Below are 27,657 nucleotides of genomic sequence, written 5' to 3' on the forward strand. Positions count from 1 at the left end.
TGCCACCTAGCTGCCCCTCTGATCCTCTTAAGGGGGTGGTCTTAGTTTATATTTGACAACTTAAATCTTTCTCATCACCACCATATAGTTTATCCTGTAAAACTACTTATCTTATCCACCATATATTAGAGAACTTATGCAGATTAGAATATATCAGAAATTACACAAGTATAAATAAACTAGATGGAAGAGAAGTTCCCAGTCCAAACCAAAAGAGAGAGCCTGATTTTACTCAGTTTTCTCTCTATGACGTCTCTAGGAAGACCAACTGGAAAGTTAGGGACGTGTTGAAGAGCCAGTTCCTCATGTATGTCTTTCTGTCTCTCCACATATCTCTCCCTAAGAATCTCTGGAACCATACATACATACCCTCTTTCCTATGAAGCTATCACCCTAACTCAGCTCCTTGCTCACAAATTAAGTATTCTATCTCCCTCTCTAAACTCAGAGATACACAAAACAATCCAGGCTTAGAAGCCTGATCAGACTTAAAGTAGAAAATTGAAGAGAAATTAAGTTTCATAAAATTGAAGAATTTGAGAATTGGTAGAAATCTCAGTGGCAATGTAGTGCAAAAAATTCACAAAAAGAATTTCCACTATTACATACCCAACATGTGGCAATCATCAAAACTGCCTGGTGCTGGTTAAGAAATAGAGTAATGGATCAGTGGATTAGGATAGGTTCAAAAGAAACTGCATTAAATGATCACAGCAATCTACTCTTTGACAAACCCAAAGACATCAGCCTCTGGGATAAGAACTCAATATTTCACAAAAATTGTTAGGAAAATTGGAAAATAGTATGGCAAAAACTAAGCATAGATCCACATGTCATACCCTATAATACCAAAATAAGGTCAAAATGGGTACAGGATTTAGACATAAAGAGCGATACCATAGATAAATTAACAGGGGTGGCTAGGTGGCACAGTGGATAGAGCACCGGCCCTGGAGTCAGGAGTACCTGAGTTCAAATCTGACCTCAGACTCAGACAATAATTACCTAGCTGTGTGGCCTTGGACAAGCCACTTAACCCCATTTGCCTTGCAAAACCTAAAAAAACCCCAAACCCCCCCCCCCAAAAAGCAGATAAATTAACAGACCAAAAAGTATTCTACCTGTTCTTTGGAAAAGGGGTAACTATATGACCAAACAAGAATTAGAACACATTATAATCTGCAAAATGATTTTGACTATATTAAATTAAAAAGTTTTTGCACTGATAAAAATCAGTGCTACCAAAGTTAGAAGAAAAGCAGAAATCTGGGAAACAATCTTCACAACCAGGTATTCTGATAAGGGTCTCATTTCTAAAATATATCGAGGGGCGGCTACGTGGCGTAGTGGATAAAGCACCGGCCCTGGAGTCAGGAGTACCTGGGTTCAAATCCGAACTCAGACACTTAATAATTACCTAGCTGTGTGGCCTTGGGCAAGCCACTTAACCCTATTTGCCTCGCAAAAAAATAAATATAAAATAAAATTATATAGAGAATTGCATAAAATTTATAAGATCACGAGTCATTCCCCAATTGATAAATGGTCAAAGGATATGAACAGAAAGTTTTCAAATGAGGAAATTAAAGCTATATATAAAATCATATGAAAAAATGCTCTAAATCACTATTGATTAGAGAAATGCAAGTTAAAATAACAATGAATAGAACCTATCAGATTCACAACCTATCAGATTGGTCAAGATGAGAAAAAGGGAAGATGATCAATGTTGGAAAGGTTGTGGGAGGATTGGGACATTGATGCATTGCTGGTGGGGTTGTGAACAGATTCAACCTTTCTGGAGAGCAATATGGAAAGAGCAATAACACTGTTCTCATACCCTTTGACCCAGCAATTCCAATTATAGGACTATAGCCAGAAGAAATTATAAAAAATAGGAAAAATCCTACATGTTCCAAAATATTCACAGAAGCTATTTGTAGTGGCAAAGAATTGGAAATTGAGGGGATGCATCAATTGGGGAATGGCTAAACAAGTTATGGTACATGAATACTATGGAATATTATTGTTGTATAAGAAACCATAAAGAGAGGCATGGAATGACTTGCGGGATTTGATGCTGAGCCAAGGGAGTAGAACCAAGAGAACAATGTACACATCAACAATATTATGAGATGAACAACTCTGAAGGAAGTTAATTCTTCTCTACAGTCCAGAGAGCTGGGACAACTGTATTTGACTGATTATGGACTATTTTATCCCCAACCAGAGAAAGAAAAACAAAACAAAACACAAAACAAAAAGCAATCCTTCCAAATCTGGTGAACACTTTATAAAAACTATCTTATATGATCTCTTTCCCTTAATCCTAATTCTTCATGCCAAAAAATTACTAATTTGTAAATATGTTTAACAAAATATGTATGTAAAATGCTAACCTGACTTAGGGTGGAGAGAAATTTTGTAACTTGGAAATATGCATATACAAATGGAATAAAAAATAATCTGAGGACCTGAAAAAAAAAAAAAGGTTATCATCTTTGCATGAACTGATGCTGAGTGAGATGGGGCAGAACCAGAACATTGTACACCCTAACAGCAACATGGGGGTGATGACCAACCAAAATGCACTTTCTCATTTCATCAGTGCAATAATCAGGGACGATTTTAGGGTATCTGTGATGGAGAATACCATCTGTATCCAAATAATTGTGGAGTTTAATAAACAAAGATCAAACTTTTAATTAAAAAAAGATATCATGTATTATGTAATTTTACTGTCTCTTTTATTTTTTTCCTTAAGGATGTGATTTTTCTCTCAACACATTCAATTTTGATCAATGTGTATAGCATGGAAACAAGACTATCAGACTGCCTTCTGTGGAGGGGTGGGGGGAGGAAAGGGAATCAAGATTGGGGAAAAAAATTGTAAAATTTTAAAAAATTAAATAAAATTTAAAAAAAAGATAATCATCTTCATGTCTTAATATAGGGGATGAAAGTCTCAGGCTGTAGACATCACATTCTGGTTGTGCTGAGCATGGTCTGTTGCTTGGTTGGCTGACCAAGAAGGTTGTTTGCCAGCTCAAAGAAACTGAATGAACTCTTGATGTCCTCTTTTACCCTGGTTAAATATCCTTTACTGACTGTGACTGAATATGTTTCTTCTTTTGTTAACTGTTGAATGATTTCTAATCTCATTTTGTTCCAGTATCAAACAAATGACTGAGGGACTAGACTGGATCCAGCACAGCCCAGAAAAATCTGCATTGTCTGGCAAATGACATAATAAAGGTTTATTGATGTTTGTTTACTACCTTGAGTTCCTTCTGTCTTCTGAAATAAAGCCTATCCTGTACATGACAAATGCATTTTTCTAACCTTAGGTGCCTCTGTAACCACAGTGGCATGGTGAAAATCATAAATAATTCCTTTTTGCCCATTGCCCTACTCTTTAGTCTTATACAGACAAGTTTTACAAAGCAAATATTCCTTTACTTCTTTTAAAAATAGTATCAAAAGAACTGTAAGTCCTTTATCCTATCATTGACCCCCTAGCCCCTAGCCAGGGACAAAGCTTCTAACAAAAAGCACCTTTGTGTTAGATTGATCTTTATCTCTTTGAATTCTGGATTGACACTTCCCAACTGAATTTACAAGCTGGCTATTTAAAATAAATTCAGGGCAACTATGTAAAACAAAAGGGTAAGCAGACTTTTCTGTGCTGAGAGGTTTAAAACTTCCAAGAAGGAATCCAAGGAAAGAAAGATAAGATTACCACCTTGGGGTCTGTAATTGAGAGCTTCAACCATATAACATTCATTGGTCCTTACATTACTTATGACAGATTGACCCAAGGACTCTCACACCTAGAAACCAGGTTCCTTTCTCTGTTTGGGTTTCCACAGAACTTTTTTTAAAAACACAAAATCCCACCTTTAGAAAATTAATTTTAGATCTTATGGTTTACTGTGTTAAAATGTTGAGACTGAAATGTACAGTGATATACTTAAAAGTTCTATATTATGAATTTTTACAATAAAAAGTGGTTACACTGAAAAATTTTACAATGTTCTGAGTTCCTTCCTCGGAAAGACATCAAATTACTATAAGAAGGAATTAACTAGTGGTTGGGGGGGAAGTGGATAACTTACAACATGATAGCATTTATTTTATATACATGTATCTGCATATATATGTATAAAACATTTTTATAATATGTTATATATGTGTGTTTTATATATATAAAACAAGGAGTAATCAACTTTCCTGGTGATCCTGATCAATGTCTGGTCACTTGGACCCAGAGGGGTCTGGAAAGGGAAATGAGGCTGGTGACTTGGCATTTAACCCTCCCTCACTTAAATCCAATTCACTTGCAAGTCATAGAATCACATTCTTGATGTCAAGATCCTCTTTGAGAACAAGAGAAAAACAGCAAACAACTATATAAAAATTTTAAAAATCACCACAAGGTCTGAAATTTGAAGATGGAAACTTGAATCTCATTTGTCATATAATTAGAACTGTTTCCTGTAAATGGCATTTTGCAAGATGCAGAAGGTTTTGTTAAAGTTCATGATGAAATTTTCCCGTATTAAAAATTTAAAATCTAAGTTTTATTGACTTGATTTATACTCAAAATAAATTGAAACTTTTTCCTTTGAAAGCAACAAGAGAGTTGGAAAGAACTATTACTAAAGCTTTATGTAAAAATAAAAACCACATTTTACCCCTAGCTAGGCGTCATAGCAGATAGGGCACTGGAGTCAGCCAGACTCAAAATGCTGCCCCAGACACTTACTTAGGTGTGTATTCCTGCACAAGTTTTTGAGCTGTTGAGTTTTCTCAACTGTTGAATGAATATAATAACAGCAGGGGGCTAGGTGGATAGGGCCCTGGCCCTGGAGTCAGGAGTACCTGGTTTAAATCCGGCCTCAGACACTTGATAATTACCTAGCTGTGTGGCCTTGGGCAAGCCATTTAACCTCACTGCCTTGCACACACACACACACACACACACACACACACACACACACACACACACACACACACACACACAAATAACAGCACCTGCCAGGTGGATGTAAGGTATTTGAGATATTTGCAAAGCACCTAGCGCGATTATTAAATAAATGCCTATTTCCTTCCTTTAAAAAAATTTAGAAAAAAAAACTACCAAATCAAGCATATGCCTCCCATTTTGGTGTAGTATAAAAGAGAAATTTAGTCTGGTCCAAGAAATCCCCTTCTCAAAAATTTGTTTTTGCCCAATAGGATCTACTTCCTGATAGTTTCTAACCTAATATTGCAAAGGTTCAACAGTCACTCTTCCAGAGTTTGATCGTTCTGTCGTTCCCTAATGCGGCCGAGGCAATGACGTTCTCCGTGGGGTGGCAAGCCGTGGCGATCACCACATCTGTATGGCCCTGTAACTTTTGCACAATCTCTTTGGTCTGAAGGTCCCATATGTAAATAAGGTTATCTTCCGACCCAGACACGATCCACTTTCCACCGGTGACTAAAAAGTTAGCAAAAATGCAATATTTCTCATTCTTGTGACCAGTGTACGTCTTGAGGCATCTCCCCCGGCTGTAGTCCCAGACCTTAAGGGCGTTATTCAGAGTCGCGGCCAGAATGTATTTCCCGTTCGGGGAGAATTTCACGAAAGACACGAGAGGATTTCCATCGCCCACGAGAGTCTTCAAACACTGCCCCGAAGCAGCATCCCAGACGCGGCAGAGGCCGTCGTAACTGCCGGACGCAATCAGCGACCCGTCCCCGTTGAAGTGCACGGCCGTGACCGGGTCCGAGTGGCCCGGTAAGGTCTTGAGGCACTTCCCGGTTTTCACTTCCCAGATTTTGACGCTTTCGTCAAAGGAGCCAGAAACGACGAGGTTGGACGGGGGGTTGAAGCTGCAGCAGAAGACGTAATTGCTGTGGCCCCTCAGCGTTTTTAGACATCTTCCCGAACTCACGTCCCAGATCTTGAGAGTCTTGTCATCTGAGGCGGACACCAGAAGCTTGGAATCCGAGGACCAGGACACATCCGAGACTTCCAGTCTGTGTCCGGATATGGTTTTCTGACATTTCCCATCACCTACTCCCCAGATTTTAATGAGTTTATCGGCGGAAGAACTTGCCAACCACTCTCCATCGGGACTAAACTTGACTGAGGACACAGCTTTAGTGTGGCCCGTCAGAGTGAGCTGTAACGTGTAGTTCGGGTTTAAAGGGGCGGGCTTGCTCTGATTGGTCGGCCACAGAGCTGTGGGTTGAGCTCTCGGGGCTTCCGGCTCCGGTGGCTCTTCCGTAGCCATCGCTTCCGGTGCTTCGCAGCGGCGGGCCCAATGTAGGCCCGGTTTCCTGGAGGCCTCCGCCGCGGACGGAAAGCTTACATCTGGGCAGTTCAATGTCACGTCGGCAGGCTGGCGCACGGATCGGGGCTGCGCCTCCGCGGCCTCCGCGGCTCCGGGCGGCTCCGGGGCGGGCGGGAGCAGCCGCCTCCCGGCTCCCGTTCCCCGGCCCTCGCTGCTGGCCTGGCTCCCCGCTCGGCCACGCCTGCCTCTTACTCAGCGAACTGACTTTTAAAGGGCCCGCTATGCCTCGCGCTGTGGCGGTCCTCCTCCGCTACACCAGCCCACCTTTTTGATGTCTTTTAACCTCATCTTCTGTAAGAAGGTTCCCCCAACCTCACATAATGTAGCGCCTATGTTCTGGGCACTGTGATCTACAGTTATTATCTCATTTTAAGCTCATAAAACTCTGAGGTAGATATTAATATTATCCCCATTTTACAAATGAAACAGGCAAAAAAGGTAGAGAAGAATTCATTCTCTCAAAGTTCTCTCTTCGTTCTGTTCAGAGCTTGTTTGTATATTATTGCTTTCGTGCTTCTTTCTCATTAAATTGTAAGATCCCTCCGGGCAGAAAATGTCTTTCTGTATTCCAATGGGAAGAGTTTAATAAACTTTTATAATTGATTGATTGCTTTCTTTTTGAATTATTTCGGAGATGTATTCAAGTCTCACAAAAGGATCATTTTGCTTTGTATCTTTAGCAGTTAATTTAGCACTTTATTGTTGGGTTCTTTTACCATTAGGTCCTGAGCTTTCTAGAACCATCTCACATCAATAAGCATAGATTTGAACTTCAATTTGGAGGTATCCTGGAGTAAAGTCTAGGAGTGTGATGTGAAACAGAGAAAGTATTTTGGGAGTTGCTTGCTAGATGGGACCAGATGAGTATAGTCTCTCTGGGTCTGAGCCATAAATAATAATGATCAATAATATGATATGAAATAATGATAATGAAATAATAAGATCATTATTGTGATTGAAGTTTTTTTAATTTAGGTTTCACTGGATTAAATTTGGAATATTGGGATAACTTTATCATCCAGTTACATTTCAGTCTTGGTACCTCATCTCATCACTACCCTCTGTCTCTCTGATTGTAGAATAGAGCCATGAACTTTAAACCTATTTAAGAAGGAAAACTCAGCTCTGACATTGCCTTATTTCTCACCTGGTTGCATTACTTTAGGACTTTTCTGTGTGACTTCTCCATTCTCCTGCCTCTGGAACCTTCTCCCTACTCTATATTCAGTTTCCTTTGATATGCTGTTTCCTCCATTACATTGTAAGCTCCTTGAGGCAAAGAACTTTCTTTTTCTTTTTTTGTCTTTGTATCTTCTTAGTGTCTGGCACATGGTAGGCATATAATAAATGTTTATTGACTGTGACTAAATGACATCTGAGGTACCTTCTAACTTGGAGAATATAGTTTTCTTTTTTTTTTTCTTTTTCTTTTTTTTTTGCAAGGCAAATGGGGTTAAGTGGCTTGCCCAAGGACACACAGCTAGGTAATTATTAAGTGTCTGAGGCTGGATTTAACGTCATTCACACTTTTTTTTTAATATTTTGTGTTCCATATTCTCTTCCTCCAACTCCTCCCCCACCATTAATAAAGAAAGCACTTTCATATCAATTATACAGATGAAGTCATGCAAATCAATATCCATATTAGCTGTGTTGCAAAAAAAAAAGCAAGAAAAATAAAATGGAAAAAAGTGTGCTTTGGTCTACACTCAGAGTTCATCAGTTCTCTTTGGAAGTGAATAATATTTTTCATGGGTCCTTTTCTTGTATCATTGCTTTGATCAGAGTAGCCAAGTCATTCTCAGTTAATTATCATTATGATCTTGCTGCTAACTCTGTACAAAGATCTCCTGGTTCTCTATCACCCACCATAGCTCTGGTGTGGGTCTGGACATGAATTTCCGAGAGTCCAGTCGAGTAGACAAACATATCCAAACAGGAAAGGTTGGGAAGTGAAAATCTACCAACTTTATTTTTGGAAACTCAGACTTTTTATAGCAAAAATTTATCTCAGGAATGTCTGGTTAAAGGAGACCCAGTTTTACAAGTTCCTGGGTAAATTTACAATATTTGTTCTTAGAAAAATGCATGTTTCTCTATCAAAGAAACCTTTTACAACCATTCTGGAGCCACAGATTATCCTAGGTCAGGGTTCACTGGTGAGCCAATGGATACATACAATGAGCAATAATCCATACATACCTTTGATGAAGAAGATCACCAATGATATGTGAATATCACTCCCTGGAGCTGGCCCTCTACAATTTTCCTCACTTCACTTTGCATTATTTCATTTAAGTCTTCCCAGGTTTTTTCCTGAATTCACCCCTTTCATCATTTCTTATGGCACAATAGTATTATTCTATTTCAACTATTTACCATAACTTGTTTGGCCATTCTCCAATTAATGAGTATCCTCTCAATTTCCAAATTTTTGCCATTAAGAAAAGAGCTATTATAAATATTTTTGTACATATAGGTCCCTCCCCCTCCCACACCTTTAAAAAAATCTCTTTGGAAAACAGATATTGATATTTTTCGGTCAAAGGGTACACATAAACTCCATATATCTATTCCTTTCTCCTGCTCTGTGCCTTGATAAACAACTGGCACCCCCACTGGAAATTTGATCCATCTTTTGGCCTAATTTGTAGAATTCCTAGTTTCTTTCCAGGTATACTAAGATGCCACCTTGTGTATGGGACTTCCCTGATTCCTCACTTGCTGGAGCTCTCTCCCTGAAATCACTTTGTATTTATCCACTTATATACGTGTCCCTATTTCCCTCAGTAAAAATGTAGCTTCTTTGAGGGAAGGAAGTGTTTTGTTTTAACTTAGAATATCAGATGTGAGCAGCATGCTCAGGTGATGAAAACCTCCATGTGAAAAAGTCTGGAGAGCCTGCTTCTGGAGAGTCATCATAATGTATAATTGAAGTGCTTTGGAGAGATTTGGATTGTAACTTGTTTAAGTTTGCTAGCTAAATGATGAAGAAGAATCTTTTTGAGAAGACAAGATTAACATTCATGAAACAATTAGATAACATTAGGACATATTTACTTAAATCATCTATTGTGATGAGAGGCATGCTAAATAAACAATGTTGAGATAGTGTGTAAGCATTGTAGAAACTGAGAGAAGGAAGAGAATGAGGCCTATTCCTTTATAAATCCTTAGACTATTCTTTTCCAACCTTGAGGGAATGAATTCTTCTTTTTAACTTTTTTTGCCTTAGTTTCTTCATTTGTAAAATGGGGATAATAATATTAATATCTGCCTCTCAGGGTTTTGTGAGCTTGAAATGAGATAATAATTGTAAATCACAGTGACCAGAACATATAGGTGTTATATAAATATTAGCAGTTACTATTAATTGATGGGGCATTTTATTAGACTGGATCAAGTAGAAAGAGAAGGATATTATTGTGGAAAGATATTCTCCCCCCCACCCCAATGATTTCCTTGAGGGCAGGGATTGCCTTTTCTTTTTGTGTCCCCAGTACTTAGCACATTATCTGGCACAAAAAAGATGCTTAAGAAATATTTATTGACTGACCTTGGCTGCTTTAGGCTCCAATTGCTGACTAGACCTTTTTGAGAGTTTTGATGGGTTTTGCCAGTCTTACCAGTCAAGTGGTGCCCTCCCCACTCCCTCCTACATCCCCACAGCATATCTGATTGCCTAATCAGAAAAGGATAAAAGGGGATAAGTAGTAGTTTCCCCCAATGCACTCAAACAATTCTCTTTCAGAGCTAGGAGAACAAACTATTGTCTGCTTGAACCTTCTGAGCACCTCTACATCCATCTTCCAGATCCTCAGCCAAACAGAAGACTTTTTATTATCATATAGTATTAACCCTGAATCATCATGGCAGAAAACTAAATTCCATAAATTGGATTGGCAGAAGATCAAAACTATTTTGCATTTTCAGTAATCTCTATTGGGAATGGCAAATCTCAGCAGGCTCCAGGGATTAGGGCCCCATGATAAGTGTTACATAAGTGTTGTTGTTGTTTGCTTTTTTTTTTTTGCAAGGCAATGGGGTTAAAGTGACTTGTCCAAAGTCACACAGCTAGGCAATTAATATCTGAGGTGGAATTTGAACTTGAGTCCTCTTGGCTTCAAGGTCAGTGCTCTATTCACTGCACCATCTAGCTGCCCCTTTATTTTTGGTTTTATTTTTATTTAAATTTTTTAATATATATATATATATGTACATATATATATATATATATATATATATATATATATATATATATACACATATATGGATTTGACAGAAAGATCTAAGCCTTGCCAGCATGTGGCCATTTTAGAAGATAAAGGAAAAGTGACCAAAATGTAGTGGAACATTAGAGTCAGAAGAGCAATTTATATTCATTTATTGAGTCTAAAACTTGTAGTCTTTGGCAAGTTACTGAATCGTTTTGGATTCTATTTTCCTAATTTGTAAAATGGAAATAGAGGATAGAGGGCTGGACTGAGTCAGCAAGCTTGATTTCAAATCCCACTTCTGACACTAGCTTTATGATTCTGGGTCAATGACTTAATGTCCCTAAGCCTAAATTTTCTCATCTTTAAAATGGGCATAATACCTATTTAGCTCATGAGATAACAGTCAAAGCAGTAAGAAAATTTTAAAGCAGTTTATGTCATTATTGATATTATTATTGATCCTTCCATTAATTGCCTCAGTGTTATTCTGGGGAAAGTGCTTTGTAAACTGCAGGGTGCTATTGGAAATCTAAATTATTAATAGCCAATGATAATGGCTAGTATTTAACAGCACTTTTTTTTTAGGTTTTTGCAAGGCAAATGGGGTTAGGTGGCTTGCCCAAGGCCACACAGCTAAGTAATTATTATTCGTCTGAGACTGGATTTGAACCCAGGTACTCCTGACTTCCAGGGCCAGTGCTTTATTCACTTCGCCACCTAGGGGCCCCTCCTATTTAATAGCACACGTTTGAGAAGTACCTTAGATGTGCTATCTCATTTCCTTCTTAGTGGTAGAAATAATGCTACCTAGATTTTAGCTTAAAATAAGACAAACAGAACAATATTCCCTTGTTTAATTTTCACTAGACCTGCAAGCATCTGGAGGATCATTTTTTATTTTACCAATATTGCCAGAAGGTGGAATTTTTTCTAATTGAGATTTTCTAGTACTTGTCCATCAAGGAATTCCTATCTATGTTTGGAGTCAAGTCCACCGATGAGTCATCAATAATTTCATTTATTTCAGAAAGGGCTCCTCCTTGGGTTTAGTTATGTTAAAAGGTTTTTTTGGTGTGTTTGTGTGTGTGTGTGTGTGTTTACTAACATGTCTTATTGATTAAAGCCTGGGGAGGGGTGGAGGTGGGTAGACTTTATGCGATGGAATTTAGGGACTCAACTGCACATCGATTTAGCTACCAGGATTCTGTGGATGAACAATAACTATTTTGTCCACCTTGTCTGTACAGAAAAGAGTTAAATAAATACATTTTTATAGGGGCACCATTCATTGTTCACAGTGGCTTTCTGTTACAGTCCTAAAATTAAAAACACAATTTTTTTCCCAGTAAAAAACCTTTTATTTTGACTCACTCCCTCCTCCTCCTCCTTTTGGAGTGATGATGAAAAAAGACAAAATAAAAGCAAACTAACATGTATAATTAAGCAAAAAACCTTTTTTTTTTTTACATCGGGTCTATCCAAAGTTCTTTCCCTGCTCTCCTCCACCCCGGGCCTTGCTTAACGGGCTCTTTAAGAAAATAAGAGCCGAGCGGAGAGAAGAGGAAGCGGAAGTCCGGCAGAATTTGTTCCGGGGTTTTTGGGTTAGAGTGGCTCGGAGGTGGGAGCAGGCTCCAGCGCTCCGGCGCCTTATGCACGACGAACGAGCTGCGTCATGACGTATATTTAGAGCGACGTGCCGCGGCCGCGGGCCGCATCGGCGTTTCCTCGGAGACCGTGACCTGTAGCAGCTTCTGGAGCGGAGCGTCGGTGCAGGGGTGGCTGCGGCATGGGCGCCCCCGGCGTCCTGCACTCGGACTTGGAGACGCTTCTCTCGCGTTTCCAGGAGACGGACAGCGTCCGATTCGAGGACTTCTCCGCGCTGTGGAGGGAGCTGAAGTTCCACACTATCTTCTAGTGAGTGCTTCTCCCCCCCGCGCCGCGGCCCCTTTCCAGGCCCGCCTTCCCTCCTCCACAGCTTCGCATCCTCCGGGGCCAGGACCCTCTGCCCCTGCGCCCCCCTCGCCCCGTCCTTCCTCTCTACACCCCCATCTCCTCCCTCCACCCCGGGCTCCTTCACGTTCATCTTCCTCCCACTCTGTGTGCCGGCACGTTCTAGAAGCGGGAGCTTTGGAAGCAGGCCCTGGAGGGCTTCTAGAAGGATCCCAGAGGTTAGCAAGGAAGAACCTGAGCCCCCGCCGGGTTGAAGCGGCTTAGCCTAGGTGGCCCAGGCAGCTCATGGCAGAGACAGGCTCCGAATTCGGTTTCTCTCAGGATTGAACTCAGTTATTCTGACTCTCCACAGCGGCCTTTAATGCTGGGATTGGATCGAACAAAGGATCTTGACCAGGAGGGAGCCGGCCCCGGCCCCGGCCCCGGCCCCGGCCCCGGCCCGCAGTGTCTAAGTCGGCTGCCCCGCTAGGTACTGTGGAGCCGCCTCCCTTCCCCGGGCCTCACTCCTACAGCAGTGCATCTTTCTGCAGGGATCGGGGCTGATGATCTTGCATACTCCCCTTGGATTCCTTCTTTTCCAGTTTGCATCATAAACCTTCCTTCTTCAAATGCTAGTTGGCTTTAGGAGTTCCCCTTCCTGAGGTGTAGGATAAGGGGTCTTGTGCCAAATTCTCCAGACACACCCAGCACAAGATCCTCATCTCCTTTCACGGAATGTCTCTTCACCCTTAGGAACATTCATTGGTAGAATTCCCCCCCCCTTCGGTCTTTCTTCCCTTCTCACTACACTGCCCCTTCTATTCTCTTCCTGAGAGACCCCTAAGGGTCACCATCTCCTCAATGCTGTCCACAGTTTCACTTGGGCCCATTACACGTTTCTTTTTTTTTTTTTAAAGGTTTTTTGCAAGGCAAATGTGGTTAAGTGGCTTGCCCAAGGCCACACAGCTAGGTAATTATTAAGTGTCTGCGGTGGAATTTGATCCCAGGTACTCCTGACTCCAGGGCTGGTGCTTTATCCACTGCGCCACCTAGCCGCCCCTAAACGTTTCTTTCTTAAAAACCTCTGTTTCTCTCCCGTCTTTCATGCAACCTCCCATTTTGTAGTCCCACAAAAGCATGGATCCAACTGCTATCAGGCTGTTGCAGGGTTCTTTTTACATTGCTCCAGTTCTGCCTTTCTGCTGTTACCTCCGCCGGGACTTCCACCTCTTTGTGTACCTTTAGAAAGAAAGCTCTTACTAGGCTCTCTACTGTCCTCATTTTTCATTTACCCCTGCTGCATTTCTGTCCGAGTTTTTTCCCCTTAGAATATTTCAGATGCCTTTTTATTATTTATTATTTTATTATTTATTGTGTACCTTTTCTATTTGTGGTTAAGGCCAGCTTCACAGAATAGGCCATCTTGCACTTGATTATTTGGAGACAGCTGCCTGTCAACAAATGTTCATTTATTGCCAGGATTCTTAATCTTTTGTGTTACGGACTGTTTTAGCAGTATAGCGAAACCTTCAAGACACTTAATTTTTAAATATATAGGATTATAGATAGTTAAACAGTTCTTGACCAATAGAGGGATAGAGGAGGCAGCAGTGGAAAGAGCACTAGCCCTGGAGTCAGGAGGACCTGAGTTCAAATCCAGTTTCAGACATTTAATAATTAACTAGCTGTGAGACCTTGGGCAAGTCAATTAACTCCATTGCTTTGCAAAAACAAAACAAAGGAATAGAGAAACTCACTGAAGATAAAATTTTGATTGAATAAACTATTTTGACCAGATAAACCAATGTAGCCAAAATTAGAATGAGAGCCATTGTCCAATTGAGAAAATGCTCAAATGATGTGAAAAGGTAGTTTTCTAAGTGATACTTTAAGCTATCAATATCCATATGAAAAATAGTTCAAATTATTGATAGTTGGAGAGATGAAAATTAAAGCAACTCTGAGGTAGTATTTTATAGTAGTTGGATTGGCTAAATTGACAAGAAAGAAAAATGACAAATATTGGAAGGATTGTGGAAACAGTCACATTAATACATTTTTGTAGAGTACAAAAGTTATTCAACTAAATACCTTGTTAACAATAATATTACTACTAGGCTTATCACCCCAAAAAGTTTAAAAGAAAGAAAAGATCCCATCTATAAAAAAAATCATAGTAGCTCTTTTGTTGTACCAAAGAATTGGAGCTAAAGGCAGGGAATGTTCATCACTTGGGGCACAGTATATGAATATAGTGAAATAAGATTTTCCCATAAAAATGGTGATGGATATGGTTTCAGAAAAACTTGAGAACATAATTTTCAACTGATGCAAAGTAAAGTAAAAACAAGCAAAATAATTTAAATAGTAATACTGTAAGAAACAGAATTTTGAAAATTGTAAGAATTCTGATAAATTCAGTGACTGACCATGATTTCAAAGGAATGTTGTTGATAAATATTTAATGAGACTTTTTTTGACAAGGTCACTGTGAGAATTAGTTTTGCTTACCTATGCAAATTTATTACAATTGGTTCCCCCTTAATGAATGGTAATAGATTTTTAATTAAAAAAATTAAAGAAATAGAATATGTAATATTACAAAGAAGACCAAAGGTTAGTAAAATAAAGGTGTAAATTTTTTTCCCATCCAAGTACATGGAGTCCCTGAAATCCAAAAATGGACAGATTTTTAAAATCCTGATTTAATGCCAAGTTAATATACAGACAAAAATGAAATAATCTCTGCCTTTGGGAGGTTGGGGGGGGTTGCTTTCTTTGAGGATAAATGACATCTTTTTTAATAGATCCATAAAGAATAAGATAAAGTGACTTTTGGGCACTGGTAGCTGTGTTACACTTTGTAGAAAACAAGGGATTCCAGAAAGCCAAAAGTGGAGAGGGGACAGATTCTATGACAAGAGGGCAGAAGATGGAATGTTTATGTGAAGAACACCAGAAGGGCAAGTTGTATGGATTGTGAAACAGGGCAAGAGGACTAAAGCCAGACAGTAAATAAGTAGTCTTGGAAATAGTATAGTAACAAGACATAGAATTCAACAGTTTCTGAAGAAGTAAAAAATAGATTATTAGAAAGTGGCATTGGAGACTGTGGTAGGTGTTAGCAGACTGCGGTGAGAAACTTTGAAAAACAGGAGTACAATAATGTCAACAAAGAGAAGCATTATATGTAGAGAAAAGAGGGACTAGTCACATGCCAAGAACAGAGGATGATAGGTTGATAGCTAAAGGTTGACTGCTGCATTTGTATTTTTTCAGTGTCATGAGAAATGGAGGAACTACTCCCAACATGTTGGGTGGTGATCTTAAAGCAGAAGGCAAATAGGAATCACATTCTTAGAGTAGGCATGGATGGGCTTTGATTTACATTGCAGGAGGACGTTTTCCAAATCAAAGAGGTCACAGACCCAGTTGTGTGTCTGAAAAGTTTTACTCTATTAAATCTTAGTAATAAATGTGCAGTGAAATGTGTCTTGTATTAGGATCTAATCTTCTTTGTTTCTTTTTTATAAGAAATTTGAGGTGATGGCTTTAATTAGATTTTGTTTCTTAAAAATTATGAGACTTCTATAATTTTTCATCCTAGATTTATCATTTTTTTACATGAAAGTTTTTTCCCCTATCCCACCCAATTTTTAGTTTAAACTCCTTTTGATTAGTTTATAAGACTCTGGGCAAATACATTTTTTATTTGTAAATTTTTTTTTAATTTAAGGCAATTGGGATTAAGTGACTTGCCCAAGGTCACACAGCTAGGCAATTCTTAAGTGTCTGAGGGTGGATTTGAACTCAGGTCCTCCAGACTCCAGGGTTGGTGCTTTATCCGCTGCACCACTTAGCTGCTCCTCAAAAATACATTTTTTAACATATCTTGTTAGGTACACTATATTCCTGTGTATTTAACTAGAAATCAAAATTCCATTCTTGGACACTTTTCCCCCCTAGAAATTTATTTATTTATTTGTTTTTTAAATTTAATTTTTTTATTCTCATTTTGTACAAATGTTTTTTTTACATTAATAAAATATACTTGTTTACAAGTAAACAAAATACCCCTCCCCCCATGAATATAGATAGACTTGCTTGGGCGAAAAAAGTAAAGGGGAGAGAAAAAAATTAAAATAAAAAAATAATAGCAATAATTGTAGGTATGGACAGGTGGCACAATGGACAAGGCACCAGCCCTACAGCCACAAGCACCCAAGTCCATATCCAGCCTCGTAAACCCAATAATCACCCAGCCATGTGACATGCAAGCCACCCGATCCCCACTGCCCTGCAAAAACCAAAAAGAAGAAAAAAAAAGACCCAAAATAAAATAAAATAGTAATAATAGTAGGGGTGGCTGGGTGGCAGACAGAGCATTGACCCTTGAGCCAGGAGCACCTGGGTCTGAATCCGGCCCCAGACACTCAAAGATCACCCTGCTATGTGGCCCCAGGCAGGCCACCCAGCCCCACTTGGCCTGCACCCTCCTCCAAATAATAATAACAAAAAATGTGCTTCAGTCTTTGTTCCAACACCATCAACTCTGTCCTGGGTGGATCACATTCTTTTTGATAAGTCCATCACAAAAGTTACTTCCATATTTTTCCAACGTTGCCATTACTGATCGCAACTCCCTCCTTTCTTATTTCTCCACTACCATGTACTCTATTTTCTCTCTCCTTTCCCTCTGACTGCTATAGGGTCGCTGAGTGGCACAGCAGACAGATCCCTGGTCCTGGGGCCAAGAAGCCCTGAGCCCCCATACCACCCCTTAGGCCCAGCATCCACCTGGCCCTGTGGTCCTGGGCAGGCCATCCAATCCCAGCCCCTTGCAAGAAGTAAGAAAGAAAATGTGTTATATCTGACCACTGTCCCGCCCCCCCCCCCCATGGTCCATCCTCTCCTCGTTTATTCACATCCTCACCCCTTCCCCCTGCTCCCCCCCTCCTTCTTACTCCAGTTGTCTATACCCCATTGAGTATATTTGCTGTTTCCTCTCCTAGCCATCTCTGATGAGAACAAAGGTTCCCTCATTCCCCCTTGCCTCCCCCCTTCCATATCATTGCAATAGCTCATTGTAATAAAAAAATCTTATTATGTGAAATAGCTTGGACTATTCCCCTTCTCCTTTTTCTTTCTCCCATTCCATTTCCCTTTTTTTCCTATTGACTCCATTTTTACACCATATTTTATCTTCGAATTCAGCTTTCTCCTGTGCTTCAACTATAAAAGCTCCCTCTACCTGCTCTATTAACTGAGATGGTTCATATGAATATTATCAGTATCATTTTTTTATACATGCAGTTCATCCTCATTAAGTCCCTCATATTCCCCCCCTCTCCTCCAATCTCCATGCTTCACCTGAGTCCTGTATCTGAAGATCAAACCTTCTGTTCAGCTCTGGCCATTCCAAAAGGAACCTTTGAAATTCCCCTGGTTCATTGAAAGTCCATCTTTTTCCCTGGAAGAGGACATTCAACCTTGCTGGGTAGTTCATTCTTGGCTGCATTCTAAGCTCTTGCCTTCCGGTATATTATATTCCAAGCCCTATGAGCTTCCAATGTAGCTGCTGCTAAGTCCTGTGTGATCCTGACTGCCGCTCCACGATAGTTGAACTGTGCCCTTCTGGCTGCTTGTAATATTTTCTCTTTGACTTGGGAGTTCTGTAACTTGGCTATAATATTCCTGGGGGTTGGTTTTTTGGGATCTCTTTCTCGGGGGGATAGGTGGATTCTCTCCATTTCTATTTTGCCCTCTGCTTCTAGAATATCAGGGCAATTTTCCTGTAGTAATTCTTTGAAAATGATGTCAAGGCTCTTTTCCTGATCATGACTTTCAGGTATTCCAGTAATTTTCAAATTATCTTTCCTAAGTCTGTTTTCCATATCAGTTGTTTTTTCAATGAGATATTTCACATTTTCTTCTAATTTTTCATTTTTTTGGTTTTGAAGTATTGATTCCTGATTCTGGTAAATTCATCAATCTCCCTGAATTCTATTCTTTGTCTGAAGGATTTATTCTCCTCAGAGAGTTTTCTTATCTCTTTTTTCCATCTGGCCAATTTTGCTTTTTAAAGCATTCTTCTCCTCAATAACTTTTTGAACTGTTTTATCCATTTGACCTATGCTGTTTTTTAGCATGCTATTTTCTTAAGCATTTTTTTGGATTTCCTTGACTAAGCTGCTGACTTCATTTTCATGTTTTTCCTGCATCTCTCCCCTTTCTTTTCCCAGTTTTTCTTCCAACTCCCTCATTTGGTTTTCAAAGTCTTTTTTGAGCTCTGTCATAGCCTGAGCCCAATTTCTGTTTTTCTTGGAGTCTTTAGATGCAGGAGCTTGTGCTTCCTCATCTTCAGACTGAGTATTTTGATCCTTCTTGGGCTCATTTGCAAAATATTTCTCAATGGTCTTCCTCTTGTTTCTTTGCTTGTTCATTTTCCCAGCCTAAGCCTGTTTTTTGGGGTGCTTCCTGAGCTTTTGGGACACTCCCACAAGGGTCTCAGTGTGTGAGGCTCTGTCCTCTCTCCTGGTCTGTGAATGACCATAAGTACCCTCCTCTGCCATGGGGCCGAGGTGGGGGGCCCCTGTTGTTCTATGGGGGGGCCTAGACTGGGATCAGGATCTGAATGTGGTCAGAGCCCCAGAGTCCTGTTCCAGAGGCAGAGGACAGAGCTCTGCAGTCTCTCTCTTCACTCCCCTCCTTCAGCTCAATGGGCTCATGCCCTGGGGCTCATGCTTACCTGCCCCGCCTGCATCTGATTCCAGGTCTAGGCTGCTGAGCTCTCTGTGTGCCCTGAGGGCTGGGCTCCAGGTGCTCCCTCTGGCAGAGGTCCCTAGCTGTTCCCCCACTTTGTGCCCAGTGCTCCCCGGGGTGCAGCTCAGGAGACTCCCCCGCTGCTGTGAGCTGAGACTCCCAGCACCCTGGGGCTACCTCCGGGAGGCTGAAGTTCTTTGGCTCTGGGGGCCACCCCTCTGGTGGGCTGCCCCTCCGACCCCGGGGAGCAGAGCCTTTCTGCTCTTTTCCAGGTTACCTTGAGTAGGAGAACTGCCTCACTGGGTCCCTTTTTGGGTTCTGCCTGTGGAAAGTTTAGTTAGAGTCTTTATGAGTTTTTATCAGAGAGCTAAGACTAGATCCCTTCATGTCGCCATCTTGGCTCCACCCTCTCTTGGACACTTTCTAAATCTGCCTTTCTTCCCTGAGGCCTTCATCCTTGATCAGCAACAGTGAAAAAAATACCACATTTCCCCTTAATGTCTTTAATCTTTTGCTAAAGACTTCATAATCCTTAGCTGTTTTCTTAATGTCCTTTTGGCTGATCATTTGTCCTCATATGAATCAACGAAAACATTCTTTTTTACCTTTATTTTGAAAAGATAGCTGTTCGATGTGTTATTTTTAAAAATAGCTTTCTTATATGTTTTCTTATTTTCTAGTGGCAGAATGAGACCTATGGAAAAGAACAAGTTTACAAAGGAAGCTCTAGCTCTGGCTTGGAAATATTTTCCTACCTCCTTATACCTTTCAGATCAGGGTTGGTGCTTTGTATCTTATGTATGGATTGTATAATACACAACTCTGTCAACCAAAGCAAAAGGTAATATTTTGTCAAGTTCTCATAGAGTAATCTGAAAACAGGAACAGTTTATAAAATATATAAAAAGCAAAATATTTCAGTTAGAAAGGCCCGTGTTTTTAATTGTATGTATATAATGTATATTGAAATTTATATTTAATAAGATTTTTCTTTTCTTGCTTTTAGATTAGAGCATGCCTTAAGGATTGGGATGAAGTTACGAAATTCCAGCAAGATCTGACAAATGCACAACATTTTGATGCTTCTTATATTCTTAGGAAACTTCGACTAGACAAAGCCTTCCATTTTACAGCAATGCCCAAACCTGTATGTTAACTAGTATAATTTAGTTCAAAAACAGTGGTTAACCCTCTGCTATGTGAACAACATTGTCCTAATCAGACCTTTTGGGGGTAATAAAAAGTTTAGATAATACATAGTCCTTGTTCTTGTAGGTCTTAAGATGTAGTAGAGAAGCGGAAGGTATAGAAAGGAATAAGCATTTGTAGAGTGCCTTCTATGTGCCTGCTCTGTGCTAAGGACTTTGAAAATATGTCATTTGATCCAACTCTGGGATGTCAGTGCTGTTATTATCTCCATGTTAAAGATGAAGAAAGTGAGACAGATAGGTTTAATGACTTGTCTGAGGTCACAACACATTAATAGGTGTCTGAACTTGGATCTATTTGATTCCAGACCCAACTCCATCTGCTTTGCCACTTAGCTACCTGAACTATTAGGGATTTAAGACAACAATACAGATAACTATGGTTCACAGTATTACATAAATGCGTTAGAATTATCCACTATCATTTATAAGAGAGATTCTTTTTTGAAATCTTTGAGAGAGGTGGTTTGTTTTTTTTCTCCTTTTGATTCTTTTTTAAGCTTATCAATCATCTTGAAGCTTCTTGCAGTTGTTCCTTTTTCATTTTTATTTAAGGATACTTGAAAAGAGTTCCTTTTTTTCTTAAAATTCCTTTTGTAGTTCTTTTACCTCAGTGTTTCTTTATTTTTATCATGATTATTATAATTTGTTCAGTTTCTTTGCTATTTTTGGTTAGTGTCTTTCCATAATGAGGGTTTCTTTTACTTTATTAATTGGTTTTACTTAGTATCTTGTTTTGAATTTATATAGGGGCACTGGACTTAAGAATAATGATTTATTTAGTCATCCTACTGGAATAGTATTGACAGTATTATAAAGCAAATTGTTTTTTGAAGTCTCAGGTCTGAAGTGGAGGTCTGGAGGTGTCTTGGAGGATGTGGCATTTGAAGGATGGATAGAAATAACATAGTTGAAAAGGAGGCGAGAAGACATTCCAGGATAGGATAAATAGCCTGGGCAAAGGCTTAGAGGAATGAGAATGCAGTATTTGTTCAGGGGGCTGGAGAGTTATCAAATTAGGTAAGAGTGTAGAGTTCTAGAAGAGGAATAATAGAAAATAAGTCTATCAGAGGTTGTAAAGAGCTTGGAATGTCAGTTTGATCTTTACAGCAAGACAATAAGATGCTACTGAAGATTTTTGAGTAAGACAGTCATATGCTACTGAAGATCTTTGAGTATAACCTGTCTTGAATTCCTAGATTATCTTCACAGAAGTTTGAAGTATGAATTGGAAGGGGAAGAGATTGGATGGGAAAAGCTATGAAAAACTTTGGTAATACTGAAGATTAATAGTAAGGAAATCTGTACTAGAGTGATTATAGGAAGAGCAGAGAAAGGGGCACAATGTTGAGAGATGTTTCAAAGATGAGAGATGAACTTTATAGGACTTAGTAATTAATTAGATAATAATGAGAAAGAAATAAGAAGGATAAAAGAATAAACTCAGTTTGCAGGCAAGCAAGACTTATATTTGTGTTTGGGACTTTTTTCCTGGCAAGTGGAAATGATGCATTCAGAAGGAAGAGTAGATTTGTAGGAAGATAATGAACTCTGTTTTAGACTTGAGTTTGAGTTGCTGGGTGGCATCTTTGTTTCTTAAATCTATGAACCTTTAAAAAAAATTTATTTAGTAATTATTTCAACTTAACTGGTTTCTTTTCTAATCTGATGTACTTAGTCTTATGCCCTTTAAAGCATTATTATAAAGGATATTCCCATTTCATCAGACCACCAAATGGATTTATGGACACAAAAGAGACATAGAACCTCTGATAAAGATGGTGGAGCTATTATTACATCTTGAGCTTAGAAGGAAGGTCAGGATTAGAAAAATTTGGGGGAAATCATCTGTCCTTGAAGGGGTAATTGGAGCTGTGGGAATGAATGATTGCCCACAGGCCAAGAAAAAGACCTTGGGGGAATTCCTACATTAAAGGATTGGGAAGAGCAAGGGAGATAGTGATTAGGGAGAAAGAAAAAAATAGCAGTAGAAATGGTATCTCTGATGGGTGTCAAGCTACAGTGAGATAAAAAACAGTGAGGATGGAAAAAGACTTTTGGACCTGACCAGGTCATTTGTTATGTGATAAAGCAGCATACCAGTAGGATGGAGGTGATAGAAGTGTTGTGAGGATTTGAGAGTCTCCTGAGGAAGTAGAGGCAACAGGTTTCCACAGCTTTTTGAAGAAGTATAATATTGAAAAAGAGATCAATGGGATGGTGGTTGGATGGGTTGGAATGGTCAAGGTAAATCTTCTAAACATGGGGGTGATCCTGTTTGTAGGAGATGGGAAGGAGGTAGCTTTGATGGAATACTTGAAGATGGCCTTAGAGGAGTTGACTGCTAGTGGATAGGAGGAAATCCTACCAAAGTGATTTATAGAAGGGTTAACTTCACTGAGGTGTAGGGATAATGCTTTTGTGACCTTAGGGAAATAGGAGAGAAAAGGTACTGGGTGCTGGGAAAGTTTGAGGAGTGAAGGTTGGAAACTGAGGAAGTTCATTTCAGGTAACTTTAGTTTTCTTAATAATGTAGGACTAGTGTATCTTTTTTTTTTTTGGGGGGGGGGGGGGTTTGCAAGGCAAATGGGGTTAAGTGGCTTGCCCAAGGCCACACAGCTAGGTAATTATTAAGAGTCTGAGACCGGATTTGAACCCAGGTACTCCTGACTCCAAGGCTGGTGCTTTATCCACTACGCCACCTAGCCGCACTAGGACTAGTGTATCTTTTGTAAGAGTGGTGAGGAAAGAGTTTGGAACAGTTGCCATGGAGAAAGAGCAATAAGTATCCATCTGATTTTATGTTTCATGAAATTTGATTTATGGAATAATAAGTTAATTTATTTTTTCTAATAAGAAAACATTTTTGGTTTCTTACTAAGCATCACTAGATTCTTATAATATTTAAGAAAACAAATTATCAGTACCATTAGATAACCCTTAAAAGTATGACTTGAAAAGCTTTCCGATTAAAACCTAATTTTTGTCTTTAAAATGAGGATACACATAGACTTTTTTGGAATGTATTTCTAAAGACTTTATGTAAAAACAGCTATACCAATAGGGTACCATCCTAATGATGTACAGTTTTTACTCTGAATCTTTGAGCATAGCTGTGTAGTAGAAATCATGAAGTAAGTTGTTATGACTGACAATGGAAAGGTCTTTTTAAGGTAATGATAGCAGAATAGAAAATATGACTATTTGAAATTGATTAATCTATATAACCATTTTGTCTTTGGTGTCTTGATCAAAGTAATTACATTTTGATGATGTATTGGGGTTTCTAGTGAGGCTTCAATGTAGGCATCTTTTGGAATTTCTAAATTTGACTGTTTGCTTAAGAGAATCACAGGCATTAGGTGAAGACTAGGATTCATTGAATAATAAATCTTCTAAAATAGGGCTATTTTTCTTTTCCATTATAGTGTTTTATTGCTACCCTTATATCAGTACTCTAAATATTCACCTGTTTTTCCTAAATAGCAAATTACATTACATTATTACCATTTTATGTAGCTTTCATACAGAATGAAGAAGAATATTCCACAAACTGAAGTAACAGAGGAATTTAAGGAACCAAATGACCGAGTAATGAAGCTTATCACTGCTGACACATTAGAGGTAATTTTATTTTTATTCTCTAAGTGATTATCAGAGAATTTTACTAGGTGTTGCTGATTTCTCTGTTTTACTGAAAATTTTGAAATTGATGAAGTTTAATGATAGGTCCTCAGTTAAATTAGAAAAGCCCAGATTAATGTAATGGGAGTCAGTATCTCCCAGCATCTAGTTTAAAAATACTTGTGACTCCCAATAATAGAGATTTTTCAAAGACACTGCCTAGTCTACTATAACTACTGTTAGCTTGTTGGTCATAGGCTGTCTAAACATGCTCTGTTCCATGGGTGGAATTGTCTCAAGAACCTGGTATTTCTCCCATGTTATGTGGAAAACAGAAGCATATGATTGGTGACTCCAACAGAATTATTAGATTGGGCCTTCTGGAGTTGCTTCCTTAACCTTTGTAACATGCCCAGTCCTCCATACAGAGTGACAGGAACTAAGGGCCTCCATGGTGATTCTGGCATTACTGTTACTTTTTGCTCTTCACCAGTTTATTTTCAAGGCAAAATTGAAAAGAGCTCAGAAACCTTGATTTGGTTAGATTTTATAAGACTGAATCTTGATTTTACTGTTTTTTCGTTAATTACGCTTTTTTGATATGACCTAAAAAAAAAATTGAGATAGAGAGGATCTAAGAGTTCAGGTAATAAACAAGGATAGGATTGATTCCCATTTTATTAGGATACATGAAAGATGAATACAGCCTATACTAGATGAAGATTGTTAATAATAGAGTAGGATTCAAGATAAAAAAATGTGGAATGTTCTATTGGTATTTTTATCAGTTTCAAAACCCCATTTTTACATTTTATTTTTTCTATCTTGACTTCTCCAAAGTCTCTGATCTATCCAGAGATTTAAGGGATAGAATTTTACTCCTTGAAGTTTTTAGTATTTTGTAGAAAAAAGAAATATCATTCCCATATTTTAAAAGTATTTTGGCATTTATTTTTTTGTTTTCAGGAAATTATGAATATCCATGATCATTACCAGGAAATGAAGCAAATAATTTCAGCTGATAAATCCCAGCCTGACAAAGCCCTCAGCTTGATAAAGATGAGTTTTTTAGTTAATATTAAGAACCTGGTTTTAGACATAAACAATGGCACGAAGACAAAAAGGTATGTGGTTTGCCTCTTTATAGCTCAATAAAAGCATGTAGGAAGGTAGTAACTAAAGCAATTTTTCATTAAATATTAAATACCAGTAACATGGATAATATTATATCCACTCATTACTGTGATTGAATATGACTTCTTATGACTTCTACAGTTTTTTTTGTTCATGTTTACAAAAAAAATCTTTTTAAATTTCCTTTAGTTATTTACACAACTGGGGGCAGCTAGGTGGGTGAAGTGGATAGAGCACCAGCTCCGGAGTCAGGAGGAACTGGGTTCAAATCCGACCTCAGACACTTAATAATTACCTAGCTGTGTGGCTTTGGACAAGCCACTTAACCCCATTGCCTTGCAAAAAACAAAACAAGGGGTGGCTAGGTGGCGCAGTGGATAAAGTACCGGCCCTGGAGTCAGGGAGTACCTCAGTTCAAATCTGGTCTCAGACACTTAATAATTACCTAGCCATGTGGCCTTGGGCAAGCCACTTAACCCCATTTGCCTTGCAAAAACCTAAAAAAACCCAACCAAACAAAAAAACCCAAAATAAGTTATTAACACAGTTTTATATATTAACTCAGCTTCCCTTTACCCATCTCCCTTGTAATCAACTATGAAGGCTTATTGATTCTTCCTTTGCAGCATCCTCTGAAATACTCTACTTTCTAACCTACATCACTCCTGTCCTAGATTACTATAATATCCTTCTAATAGACTCCATGTGTCCAGACTGTTTACTTTTCATTCCGTCTTCCACACAGTCCTGAAATACTAATACTAATACTAGTCTTGGGGTTCCCTCATTATCAGACACACTTTTAAACTGTTAGTGGGTTGCCCATTTGCTTTAGGATAAAATGCAAACCTCAGCCTAGCCTCACACCTGACTTTCCAGTCCTATTCTGACTTATACTAATCATCTTAATGGACTCTTTGCCCCCAAATAAATTGCATTGTTTATTGTTCTGTAATTTGACACTCTCATCTCCTGTGCCTATACATTTTTACTGCCTTCTGTGCCTAGAATACACTGCCTCTGGAAGTCATTGAATTATCTTAAAACATAGTTCAGGTATTCCTTTCTCCATTTTCATGAAGTCTTCACTGAATCTTTTCTCTCCCCCTTCCATTTGTTTTCTTTTAAATTATCTTGTATTATATATTTTGGTTTTTGTTTCCTGAGCCCCACTTCTAAGTAGAATGCAAATTCTCAAAGGGAAGGACTATTAAGTTTTTAACTTGCATCCCCCAGCACCTAGCAAAATACATTGAATAGAATAGATGCTTAATGAATGTTGTTGAAGTAAACCCCAGAATAATAAATGATATTTTCTAGCAGTAAATTATTTGCCAAGATTTTCCCAAAACCTTGTGTTGGTTGGCATTATACCATTCTGAAATTTCTAGAAATTATATTTTTGAGATTCTTAGTGCGCATTTCCTATTTACTATATAGTCTAATACAAGAATTACTGAAGTTTAAGCATTGAATTATTGAAGCAACTACTTCCAATGTCAACTACAAATTTTTTACGTTTTAATAAATATCTTAATTTCTTTGGGGTTTTTTTTTTGCAAGACAATGGGGTTAAGTGACTTACCCAAGGTCACACAACTAGATGATTATCTGAGGTTGGATTTGAACTCAGGTCCTCCTGACTCCAGGGCCAGTGCTCTCTCCACCTAGCAGCCTAATAAATATCTGTACACACTTCCTCTTCTCTGGTAATGCTTGCTTTGAAAAGGAGGATTTTCTAAAAAATTAAAAATAAAGCTTAATTTTACATGTAACATGTACTTTGAATATTAAATATTAGATATTTGTGTTGAAAAGTAAATGACTTTTCTTTGTTCCAGTGGTCTCACATTTTCATTTAGTCCATTTCTCCTTTTTAATCTTGATGAAGAACATCAGGTTTTGGAATTAAGCAGTATCAATTCCCTGAGGTTCACTTCCTCTTGTTTTATCTGAAGTGGTGGCATATTTTTTATTTATTAACTTTCTTAGATATTTTAGTTTTGGGATTCAGGTATAGAAAGATAAACTAATTAGAGATGGTGAAGAAGGCTTTAAAAAAAATTTATTTAGTAATTATTTAATAACTGGTTTCTTTTCTAATCTGATGTACTTAGTCTTATGCCCTTTAAAGCATTATTATAAAGGATATTCCCATTTCATCAGACCACCAAATGGATTTATGACACAAAAGAGACATAGAACCTCTGATAAAGATGGTGGAGCTATTATTACATCTTGAGCTTAGAAGGAAGGTCAGGATTAGAAAAATTTGGGGGAAATCATCTGTCTTGAAGGGGTAATTGGAGCTGTGGGAATGAATGATTGCCCACAGGCCAAGAAAAAGACCTTGGGGGAATTCCTACATTAAAGGATTGGGAAGAGCAAGGGAGATAGTGATTAGGGAGAAAGAAAAAAATAGCAGTAGAAATGGTATCTCTG

At 38.7% G+C, this 27,657-nt stretch overlaps 1 protein-coding gene and 1 pseudogene across 1 annotated transcript; one reads left to right on the top strand and one right to left on the bottom strand.

The window, feature by feature from the left end:
- LOC141522483 (WD repeat-containing protein 5 pseudogene) lies at positions 1–6,410 on the bottom strand (annotated as a pseudogene).
- Positions 6,411–12,217: 5,807 nt separating this feature from the next.
- Positions 12,218–25,966, top strand: SNAPC1 (small nuclear RNA activating complex polypeptide 1). Its single transcript, XM_074236279.1, is given in 8 exon segments — positions 12,218–12,472; positions 19,930–19,996; positions 19,998–20,090; positions 20,256–20,396; positions 23,977–24,081; positions 25,048–25,174; positions 25,177–25,205; positions 25,961–25,966. Coding segments are annotated over 8 exon segments (696 nt in total). The 5' UTR covers positions 12,218–12,344.
- Positions 25,967–27,657: the final 1,691 nt, after the last annotated feature.

Source organism: Macrotis lagotis, chromosome 4 (genome assembly GCF_037893015.1).
Source record: "Macrotis lagotis isolate mMagLag1 chromosome 4, bilby.v1.9.chrom.fasta, whole genome shotgun sequence".
In the NCBI taxonomy this organism is placed as follows: domain Eukaryota; kingdom Metazoa; phylum Chordata; class Mammalia; order Peramelemorphia; family Peramelidae; genus Macrotis; species Macrotis lagotis.